The 12,967-nt window shown below is 40.2% G+C and overlaps 3 protein-coding genes and 1 long non-coding RNA gene across 4 annotated transcripts; 1 reads left to right on the top strand and 3 right to left on the bottom strand.

Annotated features, from left to right (window-relative positions):
* Positions 1-194: 194 nt before the first annotated feature.
* Positions 195-4,883, bottom strand: LOC103441625 (serpin-ZX). Its single transcript, XM_008380312.4, has 2 exons — positions 2,272-4,883; positions 195-1,106 (listed from the first exon to the last, which is right to left on the bottom strand). The coding sequence occupies exons 1-2, from the start codon at positions 2,659-2,661 to the stop codon at positions 330-332; spliced, it is 1,167 nt and encodes a 388-aa protein (XP_008378534.1). The 5' UTR covers positions 2,662-4,883; the 3' UTR covers positions 195-329.
* Positions 3,940-5,920, bottom strand: LOC139192266 (protein TUNICAMYCIN INDUCED 1-like). Its single transcript, XM_070814086.1, has 3 exons — positions 5,651-5,920; positions 5,246-5,557; positions 3,940-4,883 (listed from the first exon to the last, which is right to left on the bottom strand). The coding sequence occupies exons 1-3, from the start codon at positions 5,765-5,767 to the stop codon at positions 4,137-4,139; spliced, it is 1,176 nt and encodes a 391-aa protein (XP_070670187.1). The 5' UTR covers positions 5,768-5,920; the 3' UTR covers positions 3,940-4,136.
* Positions 5,921-6,536: 616 nt separating this feature from the next.
* Positions 6,537-9,430, bottom strand: LOC114821684 (probable thylakoidal processing peptidase 2, chloroplastic). The gene is made up of 6 exons (XM_070814087.1): positions 8,297-9,430; positions 7,952-8,020; positions 7,764-7,832; positions 7,559-7,645; positions 7,379-7,446; positions 6,537-7,256 (listed from the first exon to the last, which is right to left on the bottom strand). Exons 1-6 carry the CDS (start codon positions 8,996-8,998, stop codon positions 7,136-7,138), a joined length of 1,116 nt encoding a protein of 371 aa, XP_070670188.1. The 5' UTR covers positions 8,999-9,430; the 3' UTR covers positions 6,537-7,135.
* A 399-nt stretch (positions 9,431-9,829) lies between these two features.
* On the top strand, positions 9,830-11,835 carry LOC139192038 (uncharacterized). Its single transcript, XR_011575819.1, has 3 exons — positions 9,830-10,108; positions 10,861-10,927; positions 11,596-11,835. It is a non-coding gene; the product is annotated as an uncharacterized lncRNA (long non-coding RNA).
* The last annotated feature ends 1,132 nt before the right edge of the window (positions 11,836-12,967 follow it).

Genomic DNA, 12,967 nt, shown 5'->3' with positions numbered 1-12,967 from the left:
ACAAACACTTTGTACCTCTACACACCACATGTAATTCTATGCTTTTATCTTCTTCTAATTTATTTGATCTTACGATTAAAAATTAAAAAAATTATGCGTGAATGTGAAGAAAGTAAATAACACTACCTTTCTACGAATAGATAAAAGCCGTGGCAGAAATAACAACAATCGCCGCATGGGCGAAACAAGACAACTGCTGCAGGTACAGGTGATTAGGTAATAATAAAATACAGCACATTTATACGATGCTCATACATATGAAATACTAAAGTCTCGTATTATTCTACGTACACACGTTGTCTTTTACAGGGGATATAATCATATAACACTCAGCCGGCAAGAGGGTTGAGCACGTGCCCGATGAACAGAACTGTTCCGGTCATTTCTTCCCTGATCAGGAAGAGGAATGGACGATCAGCCACAAAGTCAACTGTCATGGAAATACCCCTTAGTTTTATAACGCCGGCAGAAGAAGCTGCAGCTTCTGTGCCTTCTTCATTCACTTCGATGAACGACTTGTGGAATATGCTGGAAACGTATAGGTTCTTTCCCTCAGGCGAGTCCACCATCTCTGTCAAACCTCCTTCACCACCGAAAGGCAGCACCAGTCCCAGACCCTTAAGGACATTGGAAGCTTCAAACCCGAATGAGATCTTAAACTTTGGGATTCTGAAGTCGCCCACTGCAACTTGGCTTTTGGGAAGATGGCGATCCAAAAAGCCAGACTCAGAACCAAGTTTGTCAACCAAAGCTGGCAGCCCATCTTTCACCTCCGGAAGGAAGATGTGCATGGAAAAGCGCCGCTTGTCTTCGCCTTGTTTGTAAGGAAGCCCCAAGACTGAGAAACCGTCATAGGCACTTACATACTGCTTCTTCTTGCTGGTCATGAAGGGTGCCTTAACTGTGCTCCCATCGAGTAGGTGGAAGTCATGCTCTTTTGTAGTCGATGCATCAAACTTTTCATTCCAAGCTCCTTTGAAGTATAATGCATTAGCAAATATGAGCCTGGTTGAGCTGTCAACTGACCCGGGAGGAAGTACCTCCTTGATAAGTCCGCTCGTCTTCTTTTCAGCCCATGAATTCACTCCCAACGCCACTTCAGCAGCCTTGAGCACCAACAACCGTTACAACGAGTTAGAAAAAACAATGATATCAGCCCTACACATTACTTCAATACTAGAAACCTAGTGACGAACATTAGCTATAACAACTACATGAAAAGGCAGAACAAAGGCAAAGCAACTCTAGGAAATGTACCATTCTTATTCTATCATGCTTCACACACACACACACACACACAAAAACTGGAATTAAACCAGCAGGATTATGTTCCTTGCCAATCCTGCCAACTAGAGAAACGTAAAAACTTTACCCTATTCAGAATTTTAATAATTTACCTCAATAATTAATCGCATAAGTATTCAGCCAATTTCCCCCCGAACCTGTACCCAACAGACGATTTTCCCCTAAGCTTTTATTTTGGGGAACTTTAACGAAAAGCACCCAGTACTGTTCACTTTAACGAAAAACCACATTTTTTACACTAAAATGTCAATCCTGGAATTATTCACTTTACCCTTTATTTTGTCCAAATCATTAAAACTCAAAGTTTTCAAGCCCTTTTCATTAGTTTTCCTTTTATTTTGGCCAATTTCTCTCTAGAACTAATAAAATAGCCAATTTTCCCCCTACCATTGTGATTGCCCCCATTCCATCCAAATTTTCAATCCAAAATAGTCACATTCCGGTCATCAATCGTGATTAGTTATTCGTTAAGGTACATGAAATGTGAGGCCGTACACGGAATTTAGTCAAAATGTTCAAAGAGAAATCGGCAGTGGAGTACAAGTTGAAGGGAAAATGCGGAAAAAACTCAATTCTCAATCATAAATCCAAGATGATCCAAAAACAAAATAAGAACATGATGGACCAGAAGCTGTGTGATCTCAAGGGCCTTTTGACTCTTTTCTCTTAACCAATTACCACCACAAACAGCAATGAACAACACAACTTCGATACGATCCCGTAACGGCTAAGGTATGCACAATCACAAGCACAAACAGTAATGATTACTGAAAGGAAATAATTAGTTGAAATGCAACAAACTGGAGCAAGAATAAAAGAGCATCAGCAGGCATACAATTAAGGTTCAACACTCGCAGCTTAAAAGGAACAAACATCTCTAATCGAATCGAAAAAATTGAAGACTTTGATCATGAGCAGCATCGAAAAAACAATCGAAACGACAGGACAGAGGGTTTGGGAGCTTACATTGGTCTGGAAATCGACTTGGGCCAGAGCGGCCTTGTAAGAAGTGTCCACCACCTGTTTGAAAGAAGGCTTGAGAGGGAGAGGCTTGTCCACCCAAACCCCATTCGCAAACGCCAGCTGGGGGCCGCCGCTGGGGGACCCATCGGAGAAGATCACGGATACGAGCTCGGCGGCGAAGGAGTTGAGGTGGTCGGCGGACTTTGACTTGAGGAACGAGAGGAGCTGGTCCTGGGTCGGACCCTTTGACCCGGCCGCGATCAGGCTCAGCACCACGTGGATGGACAGCGGCGAGTACACAAGGTTGGATTGCTTGCCTTCGGTCTGAAGCAGCTTCTTCGTCAGCCCCAGTGCGACGTCGGTTTGGTTGATGATGCTTTCTCGCAGATCCATGTTTGCCGTGCTTCCGGCAGCGAGAAGATTGTTCGGATGTTCGTTTCGGGGATATACGAGACGTAAGGACTAAGGTTTCGGAAAGTCGGTGTCGGTGGTCGGTTTCAGGTTTAAACGAATCGATGCGAAGCCAAGTGGGGGAAGAAGACAGTAGAGGGAGCAGTTGGATTCGAGCGGGTCGCAACGACCTCGTAAGAAGTAAGCTATATTGGGCTTAGCCGCGTAAAAAGTTCGCCATATTGGGCCTTATTTTGGTGTTACTTTTGTGGTTTGGATCAGGCCCCTCTTTTGTATCCTACTGGTAATTAATCTCAAATTTATGTCAAACGGTGATATTTAAAGAAAATGACAGCGTTTGAGTTAGGAAGCAGGTACTTTTTGTTCGTAAATGCTTAATTAGAGGTTGATTAATTTTGTTCTTGATTGTTTAGGTTCGTGTGGTTGCCACAGAAACTGAAAACTTCGATTTCCTGAGAATAACGAGGAGTTGCATGAGATCCATGACAAAGAAGCCGGTGAAGAACATGAAAATGTTCAGAGAACAGATCAATTCAGGCACATTGAGGTTGTCTATGCTTACAAATTTACTCGAGTTCAATTTGAAAGACGAAACTACTGAAATACTTGTTTTGAAGTGCTTTTAGAATGAAAACGTTTGTATATAACTAAAGGGAATTATTATTAGCACTCCAAAAATCTCATTCTACAGTCCTCACAAGTGTATTTTTCTTTCTAATTATAAAAGGTCAGTCACACAAGTTGAAGAAATAGTTCAGTTAAAAATGAAGTGCACCTTGGTACAAGTACAAAAAGGTGGAAGTGATTAAGGAAGGTGATTACAATGGAAAGGTTGAAATGGTTAAAGTCTAATTAGGGTTTGCTAGGATTAAGGGGATGATTAGTATATATTGTAATGAAAAGCAATAATCATCTACATTATTAAGAGACCCCATCTTATGAAACAATGCATTTTATAACACATGATATCAAACTTAAAAATGAAGGGCAAATGATAAGGGAAATGATTTCCGCACTCCAGAAACAAGAGTGCGGGAATCATTATCTATTATAGTTACATATTATTATAGACCAGCCATTCTCATCCAAACATACATAGAGTCAGTCTCCACCAAAACTGAAACTGAAACCGAAACCGAAAACTCATCAAGGAAAAAGATTATGCAATGAAAATGAGACTCAAGCGATCGGAGAGGCAACAATCCACCAAAAATCCTGACTCTATCAGATTATATAGTTGAAAGCAAAATAAGATCATACTAGTATCAAGTCATCAATCTGTATAACGTTTGTTCTTAATTAACAATTTATTTACAGGAGCAATCGAGCGTGTTACCTAACAATTGACATGTACTGTTTCATCCATCTTATAGAAGAAGCGAAAGGGCACAAACAACGCGTTGTCGCCTTAATCTGCAAAACATTCTCAAACAAGAATGCTTTACAACAAGTTTACTCTACCACTTCACATCCAGTGTCAAAGCCTCTGGAGGGACAAGGACAGATCCGAACTTGGTAAAGGAAATATTTGACGTCAAACTACTCCACGCAACTGAATCGGCTACAACGAAGGGCCTAATCTTTTTAACAAAGAGAGGCTTAACCCTCTCTAACTCAACTCTCGCCAAAACTTCAAACCAAACCCGTTCAACAGCTGGCCTAGTTCTCCACCTTTCCTTTTCATGGAGCTCACCAATCCTCCGAAAAACCCTTTCCAGCTCAACCTTGAAGCGGACAATAGTTGAGGCTTTGATTTTTCCTTCAACAAATCCCGACGAATGGTTCTGGCGAATTCTATCCCCAAGAAAGCCTTTCCAAATCCTTTCCAGCATAGAGATCCTCAAACTTAAAGAACCAATGGGGCAAGGCCGCTTCTTGTATGCTTGACTTCTGTAGCACTTCTCTGGCAACAATTCAACTATCTCCTTGGATATAAAATTAGTTTCAATGTGGGCATCATGATTTCGAGTCTTGTATGCAACCAACGTTGCTGGCCCTAAAACACGAATTGGAACTAATGGTGCACAGTATGAATGCCCAATGGGCCAAAACTCACTTCTCTCCTTCTTAACAGCACCACTGCCATTTGCTGATAAACCAAGATCAGACGCATGAAACACAGAGACTTCGATCGCTCTGCTTACCTCCACAGTTATGCCTTCACCAACAAGAATCCTTTTCAACCCACTATATGTAGCGTTCATCTACAATATATAAACGCAAATAATGTGTTCAACACTGCCTAAATTGCTCGAGCTATTTGTGTATGAAATTGTCCGAAAACTCCAAACGAGCAACAAGTGAGCACTAATCAAAAACACTTCTGAAACACTTGGGAAATATGCACATATAGAACTTTCTACGAATTCTCAATACATGGTTCAATAAACAGCCTGAATAGACAAGTTTTTCCGTGTTCGTTTAGTGCCGGTTTGGTGACAATTTACTGAAAAAAGTTCTATTTTTTATGGAATCGTTTGTAAACTGATGAGAACCAATCAAGACAATTAACAGAATTCTGAAATTCAAGTTCAATTAAGCGTTGAATTCTGTAATTTTAGCATACCTGCAATGAAAGCGAGAGCTCGTGAGCGCCGCCGACCCGCAACTCAAACGGACCCTCCACTTCGAAGGTGTCGACAACCGCCATGGAGCTGAGGTCCTGAACGAGAGAGCCCAAATGGGTTCTGGGTTTCCTGAACTTCTTCCAGGAGGCAACGTCGTCCGAGAACAAGACGCCAACGTGGATCTTCCCGAATCCAACCCGAAACTCGTACCGCTGGGCGCTCCCGAATCGGACCCTGTCCACATCCAGCCTCGAGACCCTGACGTCCTGCAAAACCCACTTGTGCTTGGCCGAGATTTGCTTCAACACGTCCTTCAAATTTCACAAAAATGGAAAAGAAAAGTAGAAATTAATAGTCACAGAGAGAGAGAGAGACGAGATCGAGGGGAGAGAGAGACAGAGTACCTGCAGGATCTGGGTGTCGTCGTTGAGAAAGGAAGAATTGAAAGCGAGAATGAATTGAAGTGGAAACTGAAGGTAGAGGAGGAGGAGGAGGGAGACGGTGGCGCCGCCGGTCCTCATCGTCTTTTGTGTATGTTTTGATTCGTCAACGACTGACTTAAGCCGAAGGGATCGTGTGCCGCTCCCTCACCTGCTGACCCCCCACCACCGCCATGTTTGCGTTTTGGGTTCCAATGATGGTCAGACGCTTCCATTTAATTATCTGCCACTTTCTTTTTTCTTTTGGTTGCTATTATTAGTTTTATTTTGGATAGTGCTATCCATGAACATATTTTTACTTGTTACACTCTTATTAATTTCGGTCATTAAATTAAATGAATTGAAAAAAAAATCAATGGCGATGAATTAACAAGGGTGTTCCAAAGATGAAAATAAGTGTGTGGATAGTATTATCTTTTATTTATTTTTATTGAGTAGGGATGAGATTTGAACTTGATTAGTCTTCTAACTTTTGTGCATGTTTAATAAAAATTTTGACTCAATAAGCGAAATGATTATCAAACAATTTTTATTTCATAACTTATCCATTATGTATCAAACTGTTCATTCTTCATAAGTAAACATGTTGATGTCTTTTTATCAATGACATATCGACAACAATTCCATAACTAGATTAGAATTTTTTTCAATGCTCAAACAAAAAGGGTTAAAAAGACTTAATATTGAATTATAAGCTGAAGTAAACGCGCTTTATCACTTGAGTTAGTAAAAGAACTTGATTTACATATCTTTTACTAGAAACTTTACTCGAAGATGAAGTTAGGTTGGGCTGAATTGAAGTGAAATTGGTCCATTCAGGCATTAGCACAAGAAGAAGTAAAATCCGATCTACAAAATCACGAGCATTGTTTGATTTGAATTACTAACGAAAAACGATTTACCCAGAACAAGAATGCGTCTTATAAAATGGAAAAGAAAAACTCCAGAGACGTCATTTTACAGAGATGCGCTTCAAAGGAAGCAAGCAAAGCCTACAGGCAACAGGTAACTTTCAGCATTATCGCAAAGAACCATCTGCGGCGAACATCCGTTAACCATCTAAGGCGATCAGACCTGCATCCGACTCGAGAGGTGCTGTATTTCCAGATAAATGCTCTCCTTCCTTCGGATGTTTGGTTCCTCACAGGTGCTGAAACCTCATGCATGGCAGCTGAACCTCCCACAACATATAAGAACAAAATAATTTGATGAATCATACAAAATGGAAACTTTAGCTCCACCTTTCTTTCTTTTCTTCGCCACTCCTGTTTAGAGTAAGATTAAATTTCATACAAGATTCACAGACCGATGGATAAGTTAATCCATCCGAAGCATGTTCAAAGTGCTCGAAAATGAGCCAAAAGGGTGGTGAAAATAAATTCACTATCTTGATAAAGAGAATAAGAATGTATTCTGAGGTACTCCTTCCTGCAAACACAGGGCAACTGGTCAAGAAATCGCAACGGCGTTACTTGGTCCTTGTGGTTCAAGCATGGTGTTGGACACCTTGGAGGGAGGCCAATAGCGAAATACTGATCTGCCAAGAATGTTTTTGACAGGAAGTGGACCCCTGAAAACAAGAAGTAAACAACATCAACATCTCAGGGAAGTGCTAATTTTTTTTTTGGTTACAAGGATATAACAATTCAGTTTGAAGGATAATGATCTTCATGTGCAATACTAAGGACTTACCAATTATGAGAGTCAAAGCTGTTGTTGCGATTATCTCCCATTACGAAGACATAGCCTTCTGGAATAAGCTGCAACATCAAGCAAGCAGGTAACAATCTTGTAAGCAATCGTCAATGTCTCTCTATATGCAAATCAACTGAAGGAAAGGAAATGAATGAGATGCCAGAAGAGGACACCTACCACTGGATCCATTTCATAAGCGAGCGGCTCCAATATGTAATTTTCATTCTGAACAAGACCATTGATCAGCAATTTCCCATCGCGGACCTGTGCAATAGAAATCCAAGCAAATAACATGTCAAAAGTCATGGCATATAAATTTTCCATTCTTTGAACACACTGCCTGAGCTATAAACTTATAACCTTGAACTGCGAAGATTAATACCTCAACACAATCTCCAGCCTTAGCTACAATTCTTTTGATGAATACATCGGTTGAGTTATAACCGATTTCCTACACAGTACACAACAAAACAGAAGAAGAAAATGTCAGCACCGCTTGCAAAAATTTATTACAAAATGTAACTGAGGGTGCATTCGAAAATTCTTACAAAACGTAGTTATACACATTACCTGTAAGATTGGAGGTGCCTTGAAAATTACTATATCTGAAACCTCAGGCTTTTTAAAGAAATATGAAACCTGATTCATCAAAAGAAGAAAAGATATCAGCCGAACTATCTTCTGCTTGAGAATATAATGCATGATGGACACTAGGCGAAATCGATTTCAGACACCAACAGAAGAAAATTATCCACATGTCAATTCACCAAGTAATGCTTGCAAGCTTAAATTTCCATATCCCAATTCAAATTCACAGTTCTTACTTGTACTAACCAATACTAAAATAAATATCAATCAATCAAATTGCCAACATTGGACTAATTAAAAAAGGCAAAAATTCTAACAATGGCTTACCTTCTCCGCCAAAACGCGATCGCCAACATCGAGAGTAGGGTACATTGAAGTGGAGGGAATTGATCGGGGCTCAGCCAAGAAAGACTTAAACAATACACTGACTGTAACAGCAGTGAACACAGCCTTAGCGTCCTCCGAGCAATAATTCAACAACCGCGACAAAAACCCGGTCCTGCCCATGTCTTTCTTGGAGAGCTGCGAGGCTTCTGCAACGTCATCGACACACAACGTTCCACCTTTATCCACTTCCTTCATTATCGACACCGGGACGGACTCGTTGCAGGGCAACCACTTTGAGACCTGTAAAAAGGGCATGACCGAACCGGATTTAAACGGCGAAATCCCCAAAGAGGCCGGAGCCGAAGAGACGCCGGTGGCGATAGCCGTTGACTTCAGAAGCGAGATCAAGCCCAGCACGATCGGGCTCTTGCAGCTCTCGCCCAGAATCTCCTCGGCGAGAGCGGTGTACAATGACGGCAAGGGCTTAACGGCAGCCGTCGAATGCTTCGAGCGGGAAAATTGGGTCTGGTAATTGCGGACGGGGACGGCGGGGTCGAGATCGGGCTTCTGGTTGGATCCGAATACCCGAGACCGAACCCAGCATTCCTGAAATCCTCGGCAGTTCCCCGCGCGGAGGCTTGCCGAGGATGCTAGGTTTTGGGCCACATAGCCGGAGAAGCTGAGGGTTACGCGGATAGCCATAAGTACGAATTTGATTAGGTTGGTGAGGTAGGGATGCAGTGCGCTTTCGGAGAGTGACCGGATCGATCTAGGAAACCCTAGCAAGCGATAAATGCCATTGCGGAGGTTGACGACGGTGAATCGGCGGCGGGAAGGTTGAATTGAAAGGTGGGGTTACAGAATCGGAGGGATTTGGGGATTGGGAAAATTAGGGTTTGTGGGGGAAGCTCGGAGGTGGTTTGCCGGAGAGAGAGAGTGAGAGAGGGAGCCAGTGAAGCTCGCGAGTCACGAGCAGGTGGATTTGGAATCGCCAGAAAATCGCAGAGTGGGCTGCAATTCGGACAAATGATAGGTTTTATTAGAACGGCGGCTGGATTTGTAGACGAAAATGGCCTTCGCTTCTTTCCTTATTTACGATTGTGCCTTTGTCGTCTCCTTTTTGTGAATTGTGACACATCTTTATACGGCACCGGATTATTAGATAATAATGATTTAAACAAAATGTGAAAAATTAAATTGGTAAAATAATCTACTCACAAAGGAAGGATGTTGTGACGACATGTCCCTAATTTTTCTATGTAGTTTTTCCTCGAGTATGTGTATTGATGATTATGCCCTTATTGGCAAAAGATGTGGGACTTATTTTTATCGCTTTCCTTTTTATTTATCGCTATCGCATTTAAATTGTACACGCTAGTACAAGTAGACGTAGATTTTAAAGTGTAAAAATATCTACTTCAGATAGATTTCGATTTCCTTTTACTGTATAAAATCTAAAAATCTATCCTTTGATTCCTTTTAAACCTATCCCGTGCAGTGCACTTCCCCCTTCATTATTCATTGTCACCTATCTCATATCTTTTTTATTTTATGTCCCCCTATCAGAAAAGCAAGCATCTCTCTCTTCTCCTTCTCCCACGCCACATTTCTTCTTCTTCTTCCTCTCTGCAACAACCATAAAACACATCAAAACTCACGAACGTGACAAACCAACTACACCATTGTGATCATCTCAGTCCCACAATCACAACCATGTCCTTAAAATCTGATGTAGACGAGTTTTGACTCACCAACTCGGAAGGTCGACTCGGCAAGTTCAACATATCGATTTTCAGGTCATGCATGGCTTAGGTAAGCCTTAAGAAACCCTTAGAACCTTCATTTTACTTCTATGGGTTGTTATTGATCATTTGTTTGTGTTTAGAACGTGTGGTTTTACCCATAAACTCGAGAAAAATGAGAACCTGAAATTTTTCATGTGGCCATTTGGTCACTTTCAAACCTTTTTTTTTGTCAACCTCGACCACAACTGGACTTCTTCTAGGTACAAACTTGTTCTCTACATTCCTAACCTCAAAATGGCTTTTGAATCACTGAGTTTGGTTAAGTAACGAGTTAGAAATCAACTCTAGAAGTTAGGAAGAAAATTTTAGTTTCTGGAAAATTTGTAACCATGGTCGTTTGGCCACTTTCAGGCCAAATTTATGATTAACTCATATCATATTCGAACTTTCTGTAAATTGGGATCGGTATATCACATTCCTAGCTTTAATTTGACTTTTGTAGAAGTGAATTTGGTTGAGAATCGAGGTCTTTATGGGCTCTAGAAGTTGGCCCAAAAATCTGCAAAACTGCAGATTTTCGCGAAGAAGGCGAGTACAATGTACTCGCGGGAGCGCGTAGGCACGCGTGGGTAGCCACTTTGGGCGACGCGTGGGGGCACGTCCGGCCTCCGGCCGGCGTGTGGTTGACACGTGTGTGTTCGTGTCATCGAGTAGATCAATTTTATATATTTAAACCCTAAGTTTGAGCAAACTATGAGGGTTTTATTTAGGTTTCCGTTATATACTTTAATTAATGTTATTTAGTTATTTCACATATAGGGGAAACTTATTCCGAGGATTTTCGAGGCCAAGCTAGACTCGGGGGCTATGACCCAGCGACGTACTTGTGAGTGGGCAGTTGTTTTATACCTATATATATTTATAGTTTCCATAAATGCGTATTTACTTCACTTTTACGCCTATATTGCCTAGTATCATTATTGTGATATAAATTGTGATAAATATTGCTATGTGGTTGTGATATTACTTTCATGGCATTCATACATACTTGTGTACATGCTCATCTTACTGCACCCGGTGTTAGTACTCGCCCCAGGGCCAGGGCTAGTCCTTCACGTGTATGTTCATATCGCACCGTTTGCTCACCTTGAATCCAAGTTTAGGTGCCAGTCTTGTCGGGTAGATTGCATTAGGCGTCCGACTTGTATGTGATGTGCTTTTGCATCAGTCTTCACGTGATTGTAGTACTATAGCATATTGATTACACCAGTCTTGTTCGTGTCAGAAACCATCTGTTTGAACTTATGTGTCAACTTATATGGATAAGCACTTAGTTATATTGATTATCACATGATTATTATTGTGGCATATGATACATCATTTACTTGGCATATTTCTGGTTATATGGCTGATATATTGGATTTCATACTTACATAGTATGTTTTGAGGAAACTATACTTGTTTTACGGCGATGGGTTAATATATTCAAAGATAAAGGTTTTCTTATAAGCATTGTTTTGCTGACCCACTTAACTTTGTTTTTTGCCCATTCAGGACCTAGATAGTTGTACTATCTGTGGCACTCGAGGAATCACGGCAGTTCTGACATTTCCTTCTGTTTAGACGTACGAACTTATCACTATTATGTAATAAGTGTACTTTGGTTGCTTTGACTACTCTTTCGTAATCTCACTGTTTATTACGCTCTGAATAATTGTAGTGGGTTCAACCTACGAATTGCGCACTCTTTCACTGTTTAGTTTTAATTAGTTTTAATTTTATTCACTTTTTGCATCACTTACCCTTATGATTACGTCACATCACGGTGATGGCCAGCATGCTTCGACCTTTCCAGGTCGGGGTGTGTCAATGTGGTTAATCTCTATTTTTTCGAATATTTGAGTAAATCATTATCTTCTTATCTTATTTTACCTTTTTAATTTTCAACATTTTATAAATTTATTTTTTGGATTCATCAAGCATGTTTGATAGTTTTATACTTTTGTGTGAGCTCGAATTTTGCTAGCGGCATTCTTTTTTTAATTTTTTTAATATATTATATATTGCTTTAATTCACGTATACTAAAGAGAGAGGATCAAATTTAGGATTTGCATGACATGAGTAAATACTTTTAATAGCTTATGCTATAAAAGTTCATTTTAATTTTCTATTGTGTTAATTTTTTTTTAACAAACAATATTATCTACACTAGGGATAGATGATGAGTTCAGCCTCACAATGAACTAACAATAATAGGGTTTAAATTTACCTTTAACAAGAATCAAATCTAAAACTTCTTACTTTACAAGTCAAAACTATAATTTAATCTAAATATTCAATCGGAAAGATAATAGATAAGCTGCGACTGAAAATAAAATCCACATAATTCCGAGGATGATTTGGTCTTTCGACAATTCTGGATGAGAGGGGGCTCTCCCAAGTCGGTTTCTATTTTTTTTGTTGACTTTGACTGTGAATGACTTTTCTCTATGAACACGTTCGTGCAACCTTTAGCAAGAATCAAATCTAAATTTTTTTACTTTACAAGTCAAAACTATAATTTAATCTAAATATTCAATTGAAAAGATAATAGATAAGTTACGACTGAAAATAAAATCCACATAATTCAGAGGATGATTTGGTCTTTCGACAATTCTGGAGGAGAGGGGGCTCTCCCAAGTCGCTTTCCATTTTTTTTGTTGACTTTGACTGTGAATGGCCTTTCTCTATGAACACGTTCGTGCAACCTTCCTGAAAAATAAAAAATTAATGTGGTAGAAGACGATGATAGCCCTACCAAGTTTTATGCACAATTGACACCGTTAAGGGTATTATGGGACTTTAATGCCATATAATCTGAGTTGGATTAATGTCTTTCAAACTATAATGCATAAACAAAAAGACAAAATGGGGTAAAAGTAGAAA

Source organism: Malus domestica, chromosome 15, assembly GCF_042453785.1.
Source record: "Malus domestica chromosome 15, GDT2T_hap1".
NCBI classification, from domain to species: domain Eukaryota; kingdom Viridiplantae; phylum Streptophyta; class Magnoliopsida; order Rosales; family Rosaceae; genus Malus; species Malus domestica.
Note: the sequence above shows the minus strand (reverse complement) of the source record. Positions and strands in the feature narration are given on the sequence as shown.